This window comes from Callospermophilus lateralis, chromosome 13, assembly GCF_048772815.1.
Source record: "Callospermophilus lateralis isolate mCalLat2 chromosome 13, mCalLat2.hap1, whole genome shotgun sequence".
NCBI classification, from domain to species: domain Eukaryota; kingdom Metazoa; phylum Chordata; class Mammalia; order Rodentia; family Sciuridae; genus Callospermophilus; species Callospermophilus lateralis.
The window spans coordinates 14,878,438-14,903,951 of record NC_135317.1 but is presented as its reverse complement, the minus strand read 5'-3'; the positions used below and the strand labels follow the sequence as shown (position 1 = coordinate 14,903,951).

Below are 25,514 nucleotides of genomic sequence, written 5' to 3'. Positions count from 1 at the left end.
GAGTTATCAAACAAATGAACAAACTAAGGAGGAAAAAGTCTATTATATTATATATTCTTCCTTTTAGCAATTAAGTATCATTTTCTCACCCCTGTAATTGCTAAAAGGAAGAATATATAATATAATAGACTTTTTCCTCCTCAGTTTGTTCATTTATGTTTATTTATGTTTGATGTTTGAAAGAAAATTATATCATTTGGTAACAATGTTCACTGTATGAACGGGAAATACCAAAGGGTAAATGGATTTAAATGGAAGCAAGCTTCTCATGTTTTGATCAAAAATGAAATGCCATTACTAGTAGAGTGGTAAGTTGCAAATATATTATGTATATATTGTAATTCCTAAAGCAATATTTTTAAAAAGAAAGGTAGTGGGATAAGCTATCATAGAGATACACTCAAAACCAGGAAGATAAATCAAAATGAAATTCTTTTAAACTGTTCCCTGAAAATAATGGAAGAGATCAGAAACAAGAATGAGAAATAGAGAAAATAAACAAATAAAACAAGAAACAAAAAGCCCAATATTTATTTTAAATATAAATGATCTAAATATACTAGAGGAAAGAGCAAGTAGGGCAAGATAGATACGAAAAGGAGACCTAATTCTGTGGTTTACATAAAACTGACTTCACCATTAGCCAAAGGTAGAATCAAAGTAAAGTGAGAGAAAATAAATTAGGAAAAATTAATTTTTAAAAATTGAAATGGATGATATAATATCTCCACTATTCATTTCCTGAATTCTGAATATTAGAATGCTGATGACCTAATATCCAAACTTATTTTTTTAATATAGTGATTCCCTGGCTGGCCTCAGTCACATATTTTCAAATATACTCTATATACCGAAGATGCCCAAATGTATATTTATATTCTATGATCAGTCTTCAATGACCTATTTTCTGTTTCTCAAAGTAGATATCTCTTGGAGTTGTTAAAATGTACTGAGTGTCTTAACGTTTAAGATGAGGAATTTTCTCAGATTGTAACTGGTTAAATGTGTCTTGAAAAAAATACACCATATTTCTTAGTTCATTTTGCCAGAAAATAAATCTTTAGCAATATCATATTATTTGCATTTGAAAAAATATAATCCCTAAGAATGACTTGACTTTATTTTTATCAACATATTTTACTCACATTATGTCCTCAAGCAAAGGAAAATTAGAAAATATGATCTTCTACCTTTGCACTGAGGTGGCTCTGTCCAAGTTCCATTTAGACACATCACTTCTACTTCCCCAAATATTTCAAAAGGTTTGATACATTCATAACGTACTCTCTCACCAGATGGATACTTAAGCATCTGGTTTGATATTATATTAGCATTTTCCACTTTGGGTGGATTCACACAGGAAATATCTGAATAGAAAGAAAAGAAAGTATCTCCACCTAGTGTTCATTTTGAGTAGCTAAACAATGAATAAGATTCTGAATACATTTTAAATAGGATTGAAGATTAATAGATACTTTGTCATGAAGAACTTTTCTGATTTTAATAAATTCACATGTAATACAAGGAAAAGAAGATATAGCAATTTTTTTTGTCAGAGCTAACCTTTCATGCCTTTAAATCTCTTCGCTATCCTTCACTAAAATACTGATAGATATTTTATCCCCTTAAAAGCCACTGAGAATGAAATATTTCCCCTTGAGTTGAGTACAACAAATATTGCAAAGTCCATAAGTGCAACATAAATTTTAAAATTCAACAAAAAATAAGAGTAACAAGATTATATAGCATCACTCTTTGGTATACAATTATCTTGCTCTTTAATTAACATTTTAGCCTCTAAAGTAAAAACTGAAAGATGCATCTCTTTAGAGAATAAGTCAAGAATTAAAAACATAGTTGGAAGAATAATTTGTTATTCTTAAAACACAGTTTAAAGATGTTATGTACAACTATAATGCACCAATAAAAGCAAAAAAATTGTTAAGTAAATCTTTAAAAAAGAGGCAGATTATCAATTAAAAAACTAAAGATGTGGGAAAGTAACAGAAAAGTACAACTATATTTATAGAAACATAGCTTTTTAAATTTATTTATAAGTGCTTTTGGATACTATGATAAACTATGTGTAATTCCTCAGAGAGTTTTAGGTGCATGGTTAGTAATAACAGACTATAGCAATGGTTCCCACATTGAGGAGTATGTAAAATCCTTTGGGGAACTTGATGAATAATTTCAAGTCATATCTCAAGATTATTTATTCCAGTAGGCCTAAGGTGACCTCAGGAATTTTCATTTGAATTCATAAAAATCTGTTCAAAATTTGATGCTGCTGGTCTTGGGACCACACTCCGAGAACTCTTTGGTATACATTGAACTGTGAGATTAACCACTATATATTTAATTCCAACCTAAATAATTAGATTATTTCTAATCTTAAACTTACTTTGTCTTGGCCTGAAAATTAACCTATACTCATTTTTAAGAATGGTATAGAAAATTTAATATTTCATAAGACACTATACATAAATTTATAATGCCATCAACGTACCTTTGCACATTGGCTTTCCTATCCATTTGCCATTAATACATGTTATAGTATTGGACCCTTCCACTTGGTAAAATTTTGGACATCTGTAAGTCACTTGATCTCCTGACTTATATGATTCTTTCCTTTCTCCTAAAAGCGTGGCATCATCAAAGTTGGGTAAATTAAAACAATCTGTTCCTGAAAGGAAAAAACATGTATTTGTTTACTAAATTAAAAAATATGTAATATTTAATAGTAATATTCTAAAATAATACTTAGCTACCTATAGAACCAATGAATAATGAATAATATACTTCTTACACCTTGGCAAAATATGATGTTTTGACTTCAATTGAACTGTTCTAAATTTATCAAACATATAAGATAGGAATGATGCTTGAAGAAATATTAGTAGTTCTAATGCTTTAGATCAGATTTTTACATTCAAATTATTTTTTTTGCCCACACTTGCCACATGTAAATTTATGTATTTCTACTTTTGGCTTCTGCAAATGTGAATTACTTACAATAATTATTTCAAAGTTTCATGAAATATGTATTTTGTAGTGAGATTGGTGATGAACTGAGCATGAGATGGATGAGTAGGGGCCAGTTTTTCTAGGAACAGAGAGAGATAAGAATTCTGAGAATGTACATTAGAGGATGCTAAATGTTTACACAAAATGATGTGACAATGAAACAATTTGGCTCTTACTGTCAAACATTTTTTAATTACTAGGTTACAATTCTCTGCCAGACTCAAGAAACTTCAGGTACCTTGTAAAATTCTAGAATAACAGCTTGCTTTTTTATTTGTACCACTTATACTTTGAATGATGGAATCTATCACACATATTATGAAATTAAATACACTGTACTTATGCATTCTGGTGGGGAAGACCATTTTCCTTCTATACATTTTATAAATGCAGGTCCATCAATCCCAAAACCTTCAGAACAATTGTAAATTACTTCTTGTCCATATGGGTAACTGTCTAACTCATGGAAGGTGGAGGTTCACAAGGAAGTCCTAAAAAATAAAATAATCAAAGAATGAATCCATGTTTTACAACTCAGAAATTCAATTTTATAGGTCAATTTTGATATTTCACAGTTTTTGAAAAGAAATAATAATAAATAAGCTACTATAAAGTCACAGCGAATGTGCATAAAGGCTTCTTAAGTCCACCTTTCTCATGTATGTCCACCTCTCAAACTGTAAAAACATGAGCAAGAAATTGAAATAAAAGATGTTGATGCTTTTAAGAGATCACCAGAGCTTCTCTAATCAACCATGAGTGAAAAACAGAAACATACTCAGAATTAATAACATTGAATAAATTGATGAGATGGATTTACCAAGTATTGTAAGACACCAGAAGGAACACTGTAAGAAAAATATTTTTAAAATATTTAAAATCTTGTTTGCAAACACTACAAGTTACATAAATTTAAATTCACTACATGTTATATTCTTTCAAAAAGAAATGCCAAATAAAAAACTGACTCTATAATGAACCAATAAAATTAATAAAAATAGGATTGATTCAATAATGCAATAGTATTTAAATGATTAAATACCTATGATAATTTATATTATTCTATACCCTGACTTTGACAAAAGCATATTATATTCAATTATTTGTACTCTCAATTATTTAAGTATTTGTATTCTCAAATCAGAATTCGAGTTTTCATGCAGTCCTCACCTACACACTGAGGTGGAGGACTCCATTTGCGAATGTAGCATGTTATCTCATCTTCCTCAGAGGTTGTGAAACCATCTTCACAACCATAATTCAGTTTAGTGCCATGTGCATACTGTCTGGATTCAATTGCTTCTTTCCTTTCTTCTGAAGATCTAGATGGACTAATTCTTCCATGGTCTATGTCAGGTGGTTGAGAACATGAAAGTTTTTCTGTATGAAAAACAGAAATCAAAGGGTCAAAGATAAATAAAATGTTTAAATTAAAACTGAAATCAAATACTATTTAAGCCTGTCATCAAAACATCTATGCTATCCTCTTGCCCAATATCTCCCTTGATTTGTGTCTCTTATATCATATGAAAAATATTCATAAATAGGAATTTATCTGCTAGTTACATAATATCCCAAAGTGTTGTCCAATTTTGTTGACAGAAATGAAAGATGGTGACTGGTTTATGAACCTAGATCATAACTTACAGTTTTAGGATCAAGTGTAATAGATAGAGAAATAGAAAAGGTCCTCATCTTTTTCATTTACATAAAACAGAGGGGATTATTAACTTCAACTGAAAGCATGTTATAAAGCAAATTTCACAGTACTGACCAACACAGCGTGGTATTGACTGCCATCTTCCATTTTTGCACACAATTTCTTCTGCTTCCTTAATCAGATAATTTTCTTTGCAAAGAACAGATACTTTTTCTCCATCCTGATATTTCACTGTGGTTTTCATATCTTCAGCATTGGGAATCTGAGGTGGAGGTGGGCAGAAGTTTATCTCCACTTCTAGAAAATATTAAAATTAGATTTCTTGAATAAAAAATAGTAATTTACATATATTAAAATACTTTACAAAAAATAGAAAATTCAATAACTATGTACCACAAAATGACGATGTAATTATGTTCCATATTTATATATGTTATACTTTTCAATTTGGATGGCAGTTTAATATTACCTATTTTGATGGTCCTCCCATTTCTTCTTTTTTAAGCAAACTTCTTTATTTACAAGAAACTTATTATTTGTAATCTTTAGATAATCTTAACTGATTAATACATTTTTAATCACAAGTATTAAATAAAGTATGCAATGAAGGTGATTTTAGAAATATACATGAACAAATGTATTGGGACTATAATAAAACCCTTTTGAAATCTACCAACAGAAGCTGATTAACAAGAGTAAAAATTTGCAGTCAGTTAACAAACAATTTGTATTGCTTCTAGATCATTAACCATAATTACAAATAATTTCCAGTGTGCCATTTGAAGTTTCAACCTTCCTGAACTTACCATTTAGAAGCACACTCACATAGACTAGGGGTATATAAATTGAGGGTACATATCCTGTGTTTAACTGTAGTTACATAATTAGTAGGGTATAAAATACCCCTTTGCAAACTTACATCTCAGTTCCCATAAAGCTAAATTCCTCAGATGTATCTTGATGGTTTATAATGTGAAGATGAACTATGTCCCTTTTGACTGGGGGAGGGCTCTGGATGAATCTGAAAGCAATTGGACTTCTGATTTCTTGAGCTTGCTTTCTCCTATTTTACTGTATTTTTTAGTTCATTAAAAGCCTTAGGCAAGTGTACACTAGGAAATACTGTAAATCTTTTCAAATGTATGTTATGCTGTTAATAGCTCCTGGAGATAGTTTACTGAATAAACTTGATTCATGATTATTATTTACTCCAAGGTTTCTGTTTCTGTTTAAGGCAATATAATCACATTTTATCAATAATGTTTTCTAATTTCTATTCTTAAATATTTTGACATATTTCTCAATGTTTTCATTATATATTTTCATAAATTTATTTTTCTCAATTATTAATAATGTTTAATTATTCTTCCTATTTTCCTTAAGTATGTTCTTTTTTGGCTTCTAGATTGTTTTATATATTGCTTTTATTTTGTTCTTTGTTTTCTAATGTATGTTTTAATGCTATAGTATATCTGTATTAAATCTGTTCCATAGATTTTAGTTTATACTACAGTTACTGTCATTTAATTTAGAGTAATTTTTGGTAGTAAATAATTGATAATGAAGTTGTTTGTTTGTTTTCCAATTTTCCAAATTTGCAAGATGAGCATTCAAGATATCTAGTTAGCACTTTCATTACTTTAATTTTTACTTTTAGTTTAGAGAAAATACTTTAGGAAGTTGATTATTTAAAATTCATCTAGATTTCCTTTATCACACAGATATGATTAGTTTTTTAATGACCTGGCTACCTTAAAAGTAGATAGTGTATACCTTAGGATAAGTGTTTAAAAACTTGGAAATAAATATTTTATAACTATAAAAGGGTTACTTCACAAGTCCAAACAAATGTTGAATATATGTCTAAAAATATCAAAATACCTAAAAAATAGACAGAAATAAAGAAGAAAAAGGCAAATCCCTAATCCTACATATCAATATTGACACCATTCATGCGATGACTTACTGACAAAATAGGTAAAGTTTTGAAACAATATGGATAAATTTGAAAACCACTATTCACTTTAACCTTATATTACAACTAGAATATATGCATATTTTTAAAAAATATTTATTTTTTAGTTGTAGTTGAACACAATATCTTTATTTTATTTATTTATTTTTTTATGTGATGCTGAGCATCGAACCCAGGGCCTCACACACAAGTGCCTACTGCTGAGCCACAACCCCAGTCCCATATATGCATATTTTTATGTGAAATGGAGCTATAAATAAAATAGAGAACATACAGTTGAATTTAAAAAAAAAAAACATAGTATTGAAATATTGCATAGTTTCCTGAGAACAGAATTAAATAACTACAGTCTGATAAGAATAAGTTATCTGCAGAAAATAAATATTTGAAATGAAAGAGCACACTTCAAAATAATAATTGTTGATCTAAAGGATAAATCACAAGGAAAATCAGAATATATTTCAAAGGGAATACAAATTAAATATAAATTATATATAATATATATATACATAATTTGAGTTTATAAATAAATACAGTTTAAATAAAATAAAACACATAGACATACTAACTGTGACACAGCTAGGGCAGGTCTTTAAAAAGTGGAAATTTGAAGTTTTTATTTCAAATGTATGATGATTGAAATTCAACATTAATTACTAACTTAAAATGGTAGCAGTGGTCTATGAATTTAGCTCAGTCATAAAATGCTTGCCTAGTGATGGAGGTGCAAGGCCCTGGATTATATCCCCAACACCATGCACAGAAAAAAAATGAATAAAATAAAGGTGAATGGTAATAATAAAATTAAACTCAAAGTCTTTAGAGGGAAGAAAACAATAACAGAAAACTGACAAAATTAAAAAAAGAGAGAAATTTAGCAAAGCTTAAATTTGAAACTTTAAAAATCTAAATCTGAATGAGAGAAAAATGGAAAAAATAGGGTGTTAAAGTTGGTTACTAAAATTATTAATAAAATTGAAAAAAAAAACTGTTATGATTTGGCCCCAAACTTCCTATGTTGATGCAGAAATGTTCAGAGGTGAAATGATATGTGACAGCTCTATTCTAATCAAACCATTCCAGTTTGAGTGGACTAAATGGTAACTGTAGAAAGGTGGGGGAGGTGTGTCACTAGGAATATGCCCTAAAAGGATGTTCACCATCCCTGTGGCTCCCCACTCTTTGCTTCCAAGCTATCATGATTTAAGCAATTCTCCTCTGCTATGATACCCTGCCTCATCTCAGGCTCAGAGCAATGGATTTGGCCAACCATGAACTGAACCTCTGAAACTGTGAGCCCCAAATAAACTTTTCCTTCCCTAAGCTGTTCTCAGGTATTTTCATCACAGCAATGAAAAGCTGACTGACAGAAAAATGATAAAGAATCACGATAGAGGACAACATATCAAGAATGTAACAAAGGACTGACAGATCAGGAATCCTCAGTCCTCCTTTTCCCCATAGACACTGGTCAACAATACATGAACCAATTCTCTTTGAGAGAAATCTACAAAGTGGTTGAAAGGCTCTTAATGCCAGGTGAGCCCTAAACAAATGCATCAAAGCCAGTAGGAAAATTCATGTCTTTCCATATCCTCTCCCCCTGCACAGAGCTACACAATTGATAATAAAGTCCAGTTTCAAGACTTTTATTGGGCAAAGAAAGGAAGAGTGGAGCTTGTGTCAAATGCTCTGAATTTTCTGAAATTTTGCGTCAATTGTCTCAAAGTCATGATGCGATGGAATATACTTCAAATGCTCAAAGACATGCCATGCCCCCAGTGATGTGCCTCCTCCAGTCATATCTTACCTGTTTTTAGTCACATGCCTATATAAATTCTTTTTAAGCTGGAAGTACAATACAGTACTTTTAGTCAGTAGTTTTTTCATATTAATAATCCATCAAATGGATTAATCCACTGATTAGGTTACAGCTCTCATTACCTAATCATATCACCTCTGAACATTCCTGCATTTCACACACATGAGTTTTTTTTTGGGACAACTTATCTAAAACATAAAAATAACCAATAAGCCAAAGAAGAAATCAAAAGAAAATTTAGATACTATCTTGAGACACATGGAAATGAAAGTATAACTTGCCCAAACATACAATTCAGCACAGTAGAATTGAGAATTACATCACATCATGTACGAGTAGAGTTTTTCCTCAAGAATGAAAGATTTAAGGGCTGCAGTTGTGGCTCAGAGGCAGAGCACTCGCCTAGCATACGTGAGGCACTGGGTTCAATCCTCAGCACCATATAAAAATAAAATATGTATCCATCTACAACTAAAAGCATAAATGTTTTTTAAAAAGAATGAAAGATTTAAGATTTTTATATGTATGTGTGCACACAAACATGTAAAATTCACTGTATTATCAATAAAGAAAATGTATTTAGCATTTATTCAACACCCCGCAATGATCAAAATATCTCAGCTAACGAGGAACAGAAAGAAACCTCCTCAATTTGATAAACAGCACCTCTGTAAATCCCAAAATAACATGACACTTACGGTAAAATATTGAATGAAGAGTGCTGAAATAAATCAGAACTTTCATAGTAATTGATTGTTTTTCATACATATTGCTTGAACAACTGGCTATCCATACAGAGAAAAAAAACAACCGCTACTTAATCTTGTACTCAAAATTAATATAAGGTGATAAAACTAAATTCTAGTACTATAAAGCTATAAAGCTTCAGGAAGAAAATGTAAAAGAACATGTGTTCTTCACTGCATGTAAATTGTTTCCTTTTAAAAAAATTATCTCAACATATATATAATCAGAGATATGATAAATTATGATATAATTGTGTATTAAGAATTGTAATGCAAATATAAATAAATAAATAAATAAATATTACCAAAATAAAATAGAAAAAGAAAATTATCAAGTTAAAATATATGCCTTACATTTCTTTTTTAAATTGGTTTGGCCATACTTCCTATATATTAGTATGGCAGAATTTCAAAACTATTGAAGCTAGTCCTTATAATTATAGAGAAAAAGATATAAAAAACTGAAAGACTAGAATGCTCTTTGCTATTCAATTGGAATTGCAAGTGTCAGTACAACCCAGAATTTTCAAGGCAGATAGAGACAAAAATTACCTTCCAACTTCAAAAGAAATTATATCAACACATAGCTAAATTTTTAAAAATACACAAAATACTACTTCTATAAGTGAGGAAAAATGTAATGAATTTTAGAAAACATTGTACACAAGAACTTACTTGTGCAGGTTGGTTCAGGGTCCCATCGTCCATTGACACAGATTGAATGTTTCTGCTCCAACTTTCCCCTACATGGGTAACTGAAGTTAAAATTATGATTATATTCATTTTTATCTGATTGATTTGCTTCATTTGCAGTTAGTCTTGGTGCTTGACACTTCTCAAGTTGATCTGTTGCTATAAAATGAAAATATTTCCATGAAAAGAACAATTATAAGAATCAAGTCAATATAAAGTAGCTGTACAGTCAATGTCAAATGAAATTTTGATTTGTGCCTTTAAATTCTATCAACCAAATTATTCCTGGTCACCACTGCATGAGATGGCATTTATGTCCTATCTTTGAACTATTATAGAGAATACCTGTCATAAAGATATTTTGTACTTTGGTAACTGAAAGAGCACAAGAGACTCATTTTCTCAGAAGATTTGCATACTAAATAGTTATCAAAGAACTAAATTTGGAAAAAATTTTAAAAACACTAGATTTGGTCCCATATTTGAAACCTGTGCAAAAGATTCATATTCATTTGTTTTCCTAATTGCAACCACCACTATATTATCTATAATCTAGAATCCTTAAATATTAAAATAAAAACATCATCTATGGAAATGTAATATAACAAGTTGTTCATTTAAACATATTTTTGAGAGTAGTAACATAATATAATAAAATCTATCTAAAATATATTTTATAGGACATGAATAGTTAAGCAGATTTGTTATATGATCCGAGAGACAGAGGAAATACTTGGAATAAGAAATTGTGTGCTTTCATTAGAAGTGTAGCTTGGTGGTAGAGGCTTGCCTGTCATTTCCAGGCTCTAAGTTCAATCCCTACATCATAAAAAGTAAAAAAGAAATCAGGTGCTTTAAAATCATAATCTCTCTTTTTCCATTCTTAGAGTCTTTAAGAAACTACTATGTATACCAGATCATACTATAATCAAATAATATTATAATACCATAACAACAAAATTTTGCTGACTCTGTTATGAGTTCAATAAGTACTACAGAAGCTTTTAATGTACCATATATTTCAATAACTCAGGAAAGATGAGAGTTCTTTTTGAAAATGATAAAATGTCTGTAATTGGTCTCTGTAAATATTTGTTATTAACAATTTGAAAAGCAGAGTCAAGTGAGGATAAACAGAGCAAAGAAAAATCAGTAACTACCAAAGCACAGTAAGTTTGTAAACCAATCTTTAAAAACAAAACAATGAAATGGGAAATTTAAAAGTACATGAGGCACTTGAGAATTAGTCTCATCCTTGGGGCTGGTCCACAGTGTTGAGAAAGAAAAAACAAGAGGTAGAAACTAAAGGAACATCTTTGGTCAAGGGAAACTGTTTGTGCCCTGGATTTGATCGGTTTCTGAAAGGATTTCTTTGGTTTTGGGAGTAAATAAATATATTGAGAAGCATGAAAAGCTAGAGTGGTGGAAAGTACAAAATGAATATTGAAAGGGTAGAATTATAGACCAAACTATGAGAGCTGGAAGGACTTATATGAAGCAGACTATAGGCAGAGTAAGCAGAAGATGACTCACAGGATGAAAAACTCTGAGATCAGAAGAAATAATAATTGTAGCACAACTTTGAGTTTAATTAAAATGAAAAGTTGAGAGTTTCTGTTGCCTAATATTAGTTTTCCTCCCATATGAAATCAGATGAAACCATTTGTGTATGAAAAAAACCAAGGATAAGGTGAGGTCCAAAAGGATTGAAGATACTTTATTCACAGAAATGTGTTTAGCAAAAAATGTTAATAATCAACATAATTTATTGTTTCATTTGACAAAAACTTAATAAATGCTTCTGTATGTCAATCCATCTTAATGTCATGAGAACAAAACAAAGGTAATTCCTGTTCTGGAGGAACTCTACTCTGTTCTGAGATTAATTATGTCTAGAAATCCAATGAATAAATAAGACTGGATACCCAGGACAGACTTAAAATGAAGGACCCAGGGAAATCTAGGAAAGAACTCAGTCTAAGAGAAAAGTGAAGAATCTTACCTTTGGTCATCAAAGGCTTGATCACCAACAGGGAAAGTGTGAAATCAATCAGTGATATTTGATTCCTGGCCCAATACCAGATATGTAATGTTGCCAAGTTACTACTAACACCTGTGCTGCAGCTCATGAACTTCAGCTTGCTAACTTTGAAACTGAGAATTTATCCTTGTCAGAATCTCTGACAGAGAAAGATTCTTATAGGAAAAGCTAGTAACAAGTGGGTATTTTATGGACTTTATTTGTTTTCCAGGGCTTGAAAGACAGAGTGCCATATAGAACAACAATAATATCTATGTAAAATACTTATATTTTTTGGAAAGGAATATTCACATTTTAATCATGTGATTAAGTAAAATCTAGCTTTACACTTATAAGGTAAATAATATTAATAGGGATAGAAACATTAATAAATTCTATCACGACTTTTATTTATTTCTTCTGGAAACTCATATTAAATGCTGAGCAATAAAATTCATTATAGTTAAGACTAGGCTTTTTTCAAGAATATCTCTAATTTTATGAATAGATTGCAAATATCTTTTCCATAATACTTAAACTTCATTAAGTGTGAATTTGAGGAGGGCAGTCTTACCAACACACAGAGGAAGTTGGGTCCACATTCCATTAATACATGTAACTGATCTGTCTCCAGGCATTGTAAAGGTTTCTGTACAACTGAACTCCACTGAATCCCCATGGTGATAAGGAGGGTCAGAAGGCTGGGCAAAGCCATGGTCAAGTTCAGGTATAGCTCCACATGTTCTCTCCTCCTCTATATAAATTTCACAAATACATGTTGATAATGAAGACACAGTATGTATGTTTAAATAAATACAAAAATATTTCAGTTTAAATTTAGTATTTTTAATATATTACCAATACATTTTGGCAAGGTTGTCCACGTTCCATCAACACATTGAATTTTATTAGGTCCCTTCATCAAAAATCTAGGATTGCAATTATATTCTACTACTACATTGTGTCCATATTCTTCTTTGTTTCCTTAACTTCCCCATTGAATAGTGGAGGAGGTGGACCACATGACTGTACTTGATCTATAGTAGAAACAATAATGGTTAATGGTTAAATAGTCTATCTTGCACGTAAAAAAATCCAGAAAAATGGAGAGAATTCTTTTTTAATTGATTATTTTTTCATATGATTAATTGTAAAATTCTTAATTAAAAATAAATTTTTACATTATATTCATATTTCCAAGTTGGATTAATTCTATTATAGTAACATTGGAAATGTTAAAGCTTTGAATATTTTCAATGATGTAGATATTTTGAAGATACATACAAACTGTTAGCAAATGTGGTTGTGTAAATTATATTAATTTTTAATTCTATAGTAACATTTTATCATAATTTTCTGAGAAAGTATCATCAATGAGACAAGCATTTGATCAACATCTTTAACTGATTTTCTAATGTACTCCATTGAATTAACTATAAACTGTTTAAATATTGTTTAGATATACTCTATGAAACTTGAGAGAAGTCCTGTGCTATATAATATGTCCATATTAATGGTAGCAGTGTAGGAAAAATGGAAAGTAACAAAGTAAATCTCTCTAGTCTCAGCCACCATATTTGTATGTATGAATACTCCCAATACATATTTCAAGAAATAATTGGTGATTAAATTCTTAAATAAACTAGTTGTGCTTTCTGCCACATAGCACATATCAATAACTTCATTAATTAGATTACAGATACAGTGGAAGCCAATAAAAAATTAATAGAAGAAAGAAAAAAGGTTTATATTCAATATTCTAACCATCATATTTACAACAGAAAGATAAATATTCACCTTTACATATTGGGATATCCGGGGACCATCTAAAATGGTAGCATTGTACTGAATCTGGTCCAACTCTTGTAAGTCCTGATCAGAGGAAAATTTCAACAAATCTCCAACTTTATATTTATCTTTCTTGGGATCAGCCATTAAGAATTTTCCCATTTTGGGAATCCTGCATTCCCTTTCTAAAATAAAAAATAAAATGATTTAATAAGAATATATAATTAATCGTTGACAAATTACATTTTACATTGTCATTTTAAAATGAGGTAGGTGTTCAGTGATGCATATACAGGACAGTATCAGACAAATCCTCTTCCTGGAAAAAATGTTACAGATTAGTTTTATTCACTGCCTAAATTTACTCATCGAGGACTCTGAGAAATATGGTGACATTGAATGGCAATATATCTGTCCTGAAATTTAACTTGCAAATTCAACTAGTTTTCACTGAATCTGGCTTATTATTGATATTTGTAAAATTTAATGTCATATTTGTACCCTTAAAACACGGAATTATTCTCATATTAAATCAACCTGCTTTGTATAAATTTTAAATTGTACATTTTTTAAAAAAACTGGCTTTTCTGTTTAATGTAATTGAGAAAATAGATTATATTAAAAAGCACCTCTAATGTATTTGAAGTTAGAGTAACATTAAAAAATTATATAATTAATATATTACAAATAAAGAAAACAAACTAAGAAATAGTTCAAAGTCAAACTGATAGGTGTCTTGAATCCTTACATTAATATTCAATTATTTTATTATAATTTTTATTAATGATTATTAATTATTTTAATTCAAATGTGGAATACTGTATAAAATTCTCTCACATTTTTAAATTTTTTTAAAGTAGGTAACACTAGCAAATAACATTGAAAAATCATTTTTCTTATTTGGAATACCTCTTCCTTACAAATTCATAAAATTAAAGGCTGCAATTATAAAATTAGAACCATGGTAGAAAGAAAATGCATACTATCAAAATTTAAGTACCAACACATTTATAAATTTAAATGTACAATAAAAACTATTTTTAAGAATAATTCTTCAAAAATAAAAGTTTTTTTCTGTGGGGCTGGGGATGCAGCTCATGCTTAGCAGGTGTGAGGACCTGGAATCAATCCCCAGAACCCCAGTTAATTTTGTAATTCTTTTGAGTATTGCAGATTACTTGAGGAAAAAAAAACTACACTTGAATGAGAGTCACTGGGATTCCACTCCTTGAATTATATTACAATCGTCTACATTAAAGTCATTTTGTCTTTGGAGGGGGTTTCAAGATGGCAGACTAGAGAAGCCACTCTTGTGTGACTGCCCAAGGCATGAAACCAAGAAAGCAGACAGGTAGCTTCTTAGCAAGGTGGGTGTACAAAAAAATAAAACAAAAAAGGTTGGGGGAGGCTTTATTGGAATTTCATGCTGGACATTCAAGGCAGATCAGGGACTCAGAGGTTGTATAAAATAAAATAAGAAATCCCCAGCTCCACAGCCACTACCACAGCTGGAAGAACCAGCCACAGTGGTCCCTCCATGACCAAAGTGGAGTGATAAAGGAATTAAAGGAGCCCACATTTGGGGTAGACTTGAAGCTTATCTAGATATAGAAAGTTTAGAGATCAAAGACACTGCCCAACTAAACTGAATGGGGTGCTTCACAGTATGCTTGTGTAGGTAAGAAGCCACCATCTCTCCAGACTTTATGCAGAGGACAGAGGAAAGAACCATTTTGCAGCCATGGTGTGGTGGCCAGTAGCCAGGAGAGCTGATTCCTGAAAAACCCGAGTTTGTCCCAAAATACAGGCCTAGAAAACCCACACTCATGACATAAAGTGTGTCTAAGTGACCAGGAGAAAATCAAATGTGGAGAGAGGTTTACACAAAGGAGAACTGGTTGTGGAAACCCAATTGGCTTTCCCCCTCTCCCTCTAAACATGATGCTTTCAGAACCAACTAGAAGAAACATGCCTAGCTAGGAATTCAAAAGGGTGAGGAGGGAGAGAGAGTGGGTTTGGAGACTGAACCCAAGACCAGGAAGCATGGAATCAACAGGTGATGTAGTGGACTTAATATTGACTTCTCACCTACATGAGTGGAACCCAGGGGAGATCCCTGGGGTGCAGTCTTCCAACATGGATTGACGACTGCTGATCCCTGGAGGTGCATGATTTAAAGTCTCCAGACCAATTGGCATTCAGTGAAGAACCTAGAGACCCACCTAAATCTAAAGCCCGCCTTCAGGAGTTTCACCTATGGGATTACCTCTCTCTCCCCAGCAATCCCACCTAACACTGCTGAGAAGGGAAGCTAAGAATCTTTTGAACTCCAGCAAACACAATTGTTAATTTTTCTTTTTTTTTCAATAGTTAAAATAATACATCTTTATTACATACTAACAACATTATTATTTTTTCTTTTTTTCTTTTTTTATTATTAGTTGTTCAAAACATTACAAAGCTCTTGACATATCATATTTCATACATTTGATTCAAGCAGATTATGAACTCCCATTTTTAATTCATCAAGATCTTTTTTTCCCTTTTTTTCTTTGTTAAATTGTGACCTTGAGTTATCCATGGACATTTATACATATTCATATTTGTTGTTTTTTTCCTCATTTATAACATTTTTGAAACCAGTTACTTTTCATGGATCGGTATTTTGAGGACTAGGATGTTTGATTACTATATTTCAGATTTGTTTTGTATTCTTTTAATTTTGTTTTTAATTTTAAAAATTTTTACCTTATATATGTATTTTTTCTCACTTATCTGTTTCTTTTTATTTTCTTTCTCTCTTTTCTTCTGCTAACAGCCAATCTCCATTGTCCTCCCTTCCACTCTTCCTTTAAATTTTTACCTCTCTTCTCCTCCCTCATATTCATCATATCCCACATCACTTTTGTTCTCTCCAGTCTACTATTTGAAATTGTAAACCCTTTTGCAAACGTACTGTTTTTACTGTGGGCAATAACTGATCATATAATTTCTGTTTATTGTGACATTTAGCATTGTAGATGTCATAATAGGAACTGTCTGGTTTAAAGCTATATATTGTTTGCATTGGTTATTGTGATTATTTGCTCCCATTTAAACAGTGAGGTACTGGAAACCTTCAGGGACACTACAAGTTCACAAGGCAGAAACTCTGCTGCCTCAGAGCCATATTGTCCCATGGGTAGATACATAAACAACATGAAAAATCAAGGGGAACAAAAAGCCCCAAACAAACCAAGGTACTTCAATAACAGAATCCATCAACACCACAGTAGAAGAAATGTCAGAGAAGGAATTTAGAAAATATATAGTTAAACTGATCTGCAAAGCAAAGACAATATAAGAAGTAAAATCAGAAAGAAAATACAGGAAGTAAAAGATCATTTCAAAAAAGAGAGATTCTGAAAAAAAAATCAAGCAGAAATCCTCCAAATGAAGGAATCAATAAACCAAATTAAAAATTCAATGGAAAGCATCATGAGCATTTTAGACCACTTGGAAGACAGAGTTTCAGGCAATGAAGACAAAATATATAATCTTAAAAATAAAGTTGACTGTGGAGAAAGATGTTAAGATACCCTGAACATAACTTCCAAGAAATATGAGATAACTTGAAAATTTAAAATTTATTGGGATAGATAAAAGCTCAGAGATGCAAACCAAAGGAATGCACAATCTCTTCAATGCAATAATAGAAAATTTCCCAAACTTAAAAGTTCTTTTGTGTGTGTATATTTATTTTATGCTGTCTTATATAAATTCTATATTTCATCATATTATAGAAAGCATTGCCCTTAACAAGAAAAAAATGATTTTGACTGTTGAGTACTATCAAACTGCTATATCTATACAGAGATAGTAACTAAACGTGTGATTTAAAGAGAAGTGTGAATAGACAAACCCTGGATGAGAAACACTTGTCTTTGTCTAATAGTTCAAATCATATATTTTAGTGCTGATGAACAGAAATGTTAGTATAGACATTTTTACTCTAAGGTGTTTACTACTTTAAGATTTCTGTAAGTCTGTTTTGCTTTAGCAGTTTAGGATAATAATGTAAAGATCTCCCCATAGACAAGAACTCCCAGGACATTTGAAATAAAGTTGTATATCTGTCAATCTGTGTGCAGTTTTATGCTACATGGCTGAGGCAAAAATACTAAGCTGTCATTTATTCACTCAATATATGGAGACTTACATCTCCTGGAAATGTGATTATTAGTCTTCATAAAATTTGCAATAAAAAGCTACTTTGACTGAATTTGTTTCTATTGCTATCTCTGTCACTCTTACTTTCTCTTCTCTTCTGCACATCTTCACATTTTCCATGTCTAGTGACAGTGGAAAAGCAATGAGAATCATATAATCATAACTCTCATTCAGTGCTCGAGATTGAATCCGGGGCTTTGGGCTGGGTAAGCACTCCAGCACTAAGCTAATGCACCAGCCTTTTTTGAAGATGGACACTTAGTATTGTAAAAGCTTCTGGCTGCACACAGCATGTATCTTCTTATAATCACATATATAAAACATACTAAAACTATTGTTATTAATTGGTTTATTATGTGCCTTAATTCAATGGATTTTGGATTGATTCTCTGGTACTTCAATGAAAAATCCAGAAAGCAGAACTGAGTTTGTGGGGTTTTTTTTAATCATTTTCCCCTAACTTATAAAAGAAATTGCTTGATATCCCAAATGGATTAAATTTTAGTGGATGCTCAATCCTGCCAATTAAGTCTCAAGGTGTGGTATCTTCTACTACCATTTAAATTTAAGCCTTTGAACATTACATGGTGTTCCTTATCCTCTTTCCCTCATGCACTATTCAATCTCAATGCCCTTGTCTCATACTTCAAAATACAATAGAATCATCAGTTTCTGATTCTTTTCAGCATTAGATTTACACACCCATGTTCTTTACTTCCTCCTGTTACAAAATTGGATGGTCTTATTGGCAACCCTTACCAGTATTTCCAACAGGAGCCCCATATTGCCAAATCCACCACATTTTTATAGTCTTCTAATTGGACATATCAAAGAAACTACAATAATGTAATTAGATTTCCTTGTCTGCATTGCATGACAGAAATATGGCAAAAAAAGTTACATGGACTATTTAGCCTACTAACCAAAACAATCCTTTGTATACAGCCTACAAGAGGCATCAATTTAACTCACTGCTTTAAAAATAGATTATTATCTTTAATGTTGAAAATACTCCTTCCTCCCAGTTTGTTAAATCAGGAGGAACATCACGATTTCATGTTGTTCTTTAAAAATATAGGCAATTCAAATAGGTAATTCAAATTTCTAAAAATTAAACACATGCCGATTTATTTTTTTATATTGAAAACAAAAAACAAAAATTTCTGAGACAGTACTTACCATAACATGTGGGTATATGTGACCATCCATTGTCCTGACATACTATGGATCCTTTGGCACACTTGAATCTGTTTTCAAACCCAACATTACATTCATAGTCCAACTTGTCATTGAGTTTAAACCATGTGGCGTTACTTTTGGTTTTAGCATTCTCAAATGCTGGCATATCACAAGATTCTAATGCATAATTAAATTGAGGATTTTATTTCTATTGTAATTTAAATGACAATAGTAGTAAATCTCACCCCAAGAACACAGACTTTATAAGTAAATATGTGATTAGAATTAAGTACTGTACAAAAATGGCCTAAGAACAATGATAAGTCATTTTTCTGAAAGTTACAATAAATTAAAAATGTTCCTTCATAACCTTTTTCTGATTGCTTAAACTCTCTGAAAAGTTTACTTTAAAAACTTTTAAAAATTCTATTTTATTTAAGCATTTACCTTATGCTAGTAATAAAATAGTAATAAATGCTAGTAATAAAATAAATATGTACTACTTGTTTTAGAAGACTGGAATGGCATTTTGAGAATTAAGATGTCAGACTTATTAGTAGTTGTGACATAATAGAAGAAATGTGGACTGATTAACAAAATATTAATGTATTTTAAATAAGATTTTCTATTTCTTAATAAGAAAGTTTCACAATGGGTTATTTATCAGAATTTAGCATATGATGAGTTTTATAAGGCAGCAATTTGTATCATTTTTTAGCTAGATGCTGTAAGCATAGAAATTGTAAAATAAGGAATAGAAATTAAGAAGTAAGAATGAATATCTTAGTCATGTCATTTAAAGTATGTTAAGTATTGCTTGCAAAATATTACTGAATAACTTTGAGTTTAATAAGATAAACAGAAATAATCATTCCTAGAAAATCTTCCTTAACCTTGGGTATTATAGCAGGAAAATCTTTCAACATAGCAAAAACTGGTATCATCTTGAAACACTCCCTCCTTTCAAATACCTAGATGTTTATGCAGATGTTTAAGGGGGGAGGTTTTTCAGAAGTAGACCTATCTTACAATGTCAAACATATAAGTTATGAAGGTTAAAATATTCTGAGGTTATATACCAAGGCTCCATATTTTCACTAACAACATTACTTTTATGTCTGGGATCGAAGTCTTTGATATAAGAGGTTGACCACCTAAAACACAGTTATACCTAACAGTGACAAAGATCTCAGCTAAAATAAATGAGTCAGCACCAGAATACACATGAAGCTCTCTGAGTCACTTCTAAATCATAGTTTTCTTTAAAATGTCTGTCAGGGGAGGAAAGATGTACTTATGTTCTACCATACTAGCAATTCTGAGAAAAAAAAATGATGTCATATACTTTTCATCAAATGTTTTTGTTTGCTTATTAAAATGAAACATAGTCACATCAAGAAAGAATAAAGTTAAACTTTTGTATATCATCAGGATAATGATACCAATATAATAAACCACTTACTAACACAGGAGGGTTGAGCTGACCATCCATCTTGGAGGCAGGTAATGGATCCCGATGTGTTACCATCTTTAGTTACATAGCCTGGTTTGCACTTATATTGTGTTACTTTATTTAGATTATATATGAAGTCAGATTCAGAAAGAAACCCATTCTTAATTTCTATATCATTTTTTGAACATATTTCTAGAAGGGAACAGGATAAGGAAAAGACAAGCACATGTAATATAATTATATAAAGACTCTAATAATATGACAGTGCAAAAAATAATGAGCCATTTGTGTCTAAATATCTGGAATAATTATTAATCATCCAGGTTATTGTGCTACAGAAATTAAGCAATGAGTTTCCAAAGATATTAAATAAAGGTCCTTTATGAAATGTTTTCCTTTGGTAAGAAGGTTAGAATTAAACATTTATAATCCTTTCTGAGAAATTAAAAGAAGTTTCAATAAAATTAATTACAATAATGTAATTCTAATTACAATAATGTAATTAGATTTCCTTGGATGCATTACATGATAGAAATATGGCAAAAAAAAAAGTTACATGGACTATTTAGCCTACTAACCAAAACAATCCTTTGTATTTGGCCTACAAGAGACGTTAATTTATCTCTCTGCTTTAAAAATAGATTATTATCTTTAATGTTGAAAATACTCTTTCCTCCCAGTTTGTTAAATCAAAAGGAACATCATGATTTCATGTTGTTCTTTAAAAATATCTCTAGTAATTCAAATTTTAAAAAATTAAGCATATGAAGATTTATTTTTTATATTGAAAACAAAAAACAAACAAATTTAGCTAAAGGATTTAGGGGATGAATGAATCCAGGATCCGACAGCATGTCATAACTCCATAGGCAATGTGTTTATTTTCCCTTAGGACTTGCTTTAAATCTGAAAATAATCTGAAAATACCCAAGCCTCATCTAGCCAATTGGGGTTCCTGAAATCAGGTAATGATCTTAAAGAATCTGTCAGCATAGTTACTACTGGCTCCAAGAATTTAAAATGTCATCATAATTGTGTGCTTAAAACATAATGGACGCATAGAGTTCAAAGAAGATGACAGGCTAAAATGATGATTCCTCAAATTACATATAACTTAACTTGAAACTACAGGTTGACATCTGTCAGTTATTAGGTTTCTTCCCATAATAAAGCTTCATGTGTATACAGATTAAAAAGGAAACAAAAATAAAAAAATAAAAAAAACATTAAATATGTTTGACTGAATGATAATAAACACATTAAATAAAACAAACTGACACTTAAGTAGTGCTGAAAGGGAAATTTAGCATTAAATAGCTATAATTCCATTATTAAAGAATAAAAATCAATAATTTGTTCACTTTAAGAAATTAGAAAGAAGCAAACAAAAGCCAAAATGATTATCAATTCTGGGGAAATAATATAGCAGAAATCAATTGGAAAACAAATGAGACAAAGTAAACAAGCAAGAGTGATTTTGTACAGAAATAAAACTGATGAGGGATGAAAATAGAAGAGAGATCAGTGAAGTAGAGGAAGAGTATTGAAATGGAAGAAGGAGGAACAGGAAATGGGGGGAATGGTGGAATGAAATTGACCAAACTATCTTAGATGCATGTATGAATATACCAAAGTGCATTTCACCTTTGTGCATATGTATAAAGAAATAATAATTTTTTAATACTATAGATAAACAGAAGGAAGACCAGTAGAGTAGGAAAAAAAGGAACCAGAGGAGGAAGGAGAAAAGGGAAATGGGAAGTACTAGGGACTGAATGGAGCAAATTATATTCTAGGCTTGTGTAATTACATCAAAATGAACCCTCATATTGTGTATAACTATAATGTACTAATAAAAATTGTGATATTTCTTATAAGGTTAATAGTCAAATTGTTTTTATGATAGTCAACTATCTACCTGTTAAAATATTGTTAAAGGAACATAGTTGAAAAATGAATGGCCATTGCTATTTTTAGATTTTATGCTTCCCAAGTAATTCTTTTTGGTCAGAAAATTACTGGGGTCATGCAAATCATATGGTCTGAAATTAGCCAGTCCTGCAAGCATGATGACAGTGTCTGTATCACACAGACCTGTTGCAGACCTGAAAGAGCATCACTGTCACTCTCTTGTTTGAAGTAATGGCTATACTTTAATCTTCTGACTTGTTAATTGTGAGGCCGACTAATTTTAATATTTTGGAGGGAGATAAAAATTTCTGTGGACAATATAGTTCAAAGCTGCCTGTTTGCAAATGCTCAATGCTAAAGAAAGAAAAGTGGGAAAAGTGCAAAAGTGAAAGCAAGTACAAGATAAAATGGTGGCATATTCAAAGTTTAGTGGTTTGGGATAAGACAAGGTACAACAAACTGTAAAGGACTGGTTCAATGGAAACCAGAAGAGATGAGACTAAAACTACTGTTTGGATACTGTGGACTTATTGGTTACCCCCAAAAGAAGAGACAGCATCCAGTATGAAATTGAGAATGGAAGTAGTTGAGGAATAAATGTAAGGTACAGAAAACCTAGATGTGAACATGATGAGCTTGTCAATAAGTAGGACTGTGAGTGGGGAGATACTGATAAAAGAGATCTTTTTTAATAAAATGAAATGAATTTTTAATAAAAAAAATTTGAGCATTTGTTCAAATTAAATAAAAAAAAGGAAAGAAGGGCAGAGAAAAAATTTTTCATAGCAGATTTCAGTGGTTTCTTAAAAAAGCGAGGACATTGAGATCAAAGGCACAGGAAGCGCCTGACCTTTTGTGGGAGGAGGGACTGGGTTTGTGGCTAGAAAGAGGTCATTTCTGGATTCTGCTTCTTCTGTGAAGGAGAAGTTGTTGGCGGTGAGAATGAGGGATAGGTGGATGGGGAGAGAAGCTGAAGGAAGAACAATCTAGCAAGGTGATTTAACAAACTATAATAGTTTCAGAGAATTATCACTTAATTAAATGTATAAGGTATTGAGCATAATTTACAATAATTATCATTTTACATTCTAAAGAACTGTGTTGTAAGAAAATTTTCCTCATGATGAATATGAAAGCAGACTTTGACTAGGTAATTTTCCATCATTGCGGTACAGGGACACTACATCAAAGATCAAAGAATCCCTAACCTGATGATCACCCTAAGGTATTATGAAGCTGAGAAGGGTGCTGCCTGGTTCTGCAAAAAGGAACTTTAATTTTTCAAAGTGTAGTTAAAAATTCATACTTATCTATCTTTTTCTTCTTAAAAAAAGAAAGACCAAAATGCTGGATAAATTATACATTAAAACTGAATTCAGGGAAACCCAGCATGATTTCTTTGAGGAAAAAATGGGAACTCTAAAAAAGACCAACCCAAACTGAGAAGTAGTTTGCCTAATATATTTTTTCCCAAATGTAAATAGAAGACGAATTATTAGACAGTGTGCAACATTTCAATAAGACATTTTGCTTTTTATGTACTTTCAATATATGAGAAAGTAAAAATTCAGTTAATAAATTTGCTTGTATCAAAGAGATTATTCTATGACTAGATGTTTTAAGAATTTCAATATTAAAATATTTATTATTTTTCTCAAATACAGAAACAATTCTTTGGCAACTGTGTTAATCAGTGTAAACAATACAAATGTAAATAAGATAAAGAATGAAATTCCCTTTATTCTCCTTAATACCCTAGATTGATTTTCCCAGTCCAGAGGTTAGCATTGTAACAAATCTGCTCTGTGTCTTCTCAGATGTAAATATATATTCTCCAATATTCACTTATATACAAAAATAATGTATATTATATATTATGCTATATTGTTGTTCTAAAGCTTCTATTTTCATCTAAAATACAATAGATCTATCAGCACATTGACATGTGGATTGATTTAATTTGTTATAACTGAGTAGCATTTAGAGAAAATTCCTTGACCTGAATTCATAATTCCTAAATATATATTTAGTTTTAAGAAAATCTGAGAGCAGAATATCAATGGCATCAATTGTATACCATGCATCCCCTTAGATATGGCTGTGAGATGTAATTAGCAGGCTCTAACTTCTCTCTTCCCCCGAAAACATTTTTGTCCTCACTGTCTTTCCCTAAACTCAGCATTGACATCTTGATTTATTTTACATATTGCCTTCTCCATGGTACAGAGTAGAGGCTCAAAGGTTAAACAGATTAATTCACTAACAAGACAACAGCAAGTCAGAGAAAAGCATGCATATTTCCCTAATTGATGAAACGCCAGAATACTGCACTGGAATATTAAAAGTCTTGACAACATATTGTGCCATTTTGTTCTTTCTGGAAAAAAAAATATCTTTATGTAAATTGAGAAATAACAAATCAAGGGATATACCTGGTAGAATATTACCTGTGTTTTATACTAGCTTATATTTAACTTATACAAACATCACAATATTATACCTTAATCTCATCTTATTTTTTTATGTCTTTAAATAAGAAATATTCCTTAGGGAAGAATGATATAAACTGCCATTGTGATTTGAAAAATACAGACAATAATCTACACTGATGGGTATGGACTATAACCTGAGATAGCAGGTATTACTTGCTGTGCAAAGAAGTATACTTGTAAAAGTAAATAATCATTTGATTTTCTCAGGTCATCATTACCAGATAAACAGTCATCGTGATTTCTGCTAGGCAAATTACTAGGCAGAAATTTTTCTAACTGGTAGAAGAAGGAAAACTGATTCTAGATATTTAATCAGGTTTAGATTTATTTAAACTCTCAGTCTAACATATGCAAAAGGCTTTCTCAGTCTGCTTCTAGGAATTTGTGAAGAGGCTTCAAAAGAGAGAGAATAGCATGAAAAAACATAGGGATCTGAGAGGGCAATGTTAGTTTTTTATGATATATTTTAAGAAAATAATGTAAGGTAGAATGGAGTGAGACATTTAAAGCCAAACAAGAACCCCCTTGTGTCACGTGGC

General features: G+C 31.0%; 1 protein-coding gene across 1 annotated transcript in view; it reads right to left on the bottom strand.

Annotated features, from left to right (window-relative positions):
* The window catches only part of LOC143379563 (complement factor H-like), a 31,348-nt gene extending 6,140 nt beyond the window's left edge, over nucleotides 1–25,208 (bottom strand). Inside the window, 16 exon segments of the mRNA XM_076832160.1 lie at nucleotides 1,191–1,367; nucleotides 2,510–2,686; nucleotides 3,367–3,486; nucleotides 3,489–3,518; nucleotides 4,198–4,407; nucleotides 4,802–4,984; nucleotides 9,906–10,082; nucleotides 12,518–12,697; nucleotides 12,802–12,924; nucleotides 12,927–12,980; nucleotides 13,741–13,821; nucleotides 13,824–13,916; nucleotides 19,120–19,296; nucleotides 20,582–20,764; nucleotides 23,334–23,469; nucleotides 25,194–25,208. Coding sequence (XP_076688275.1) covers nucleotides 1,191–1,367; nucleotides 2,510–2,686; nucleotides 3,367–3,486; nucleotides 3,489–3,518; nucleotides 4,198–4,407; nucleotides 4,802–4,984; nucleotides 9,906–10,082; nucleotides 12,518–12,697; nucleotides 12,802–12,924; nucleotides 12,927–12,980; nucleotides 13,741–13,821; nucleotides 13,824–13,916; nucleotides 19,120–19,296; nucleotides 20,582–20,764; nucleotides 23,334–23,469; nucleotides 25,194–25,208 — 2,116 coding nt within the window.
* Nucleotides 25,209–25,514: the final 306 nt, after the last annotated feature.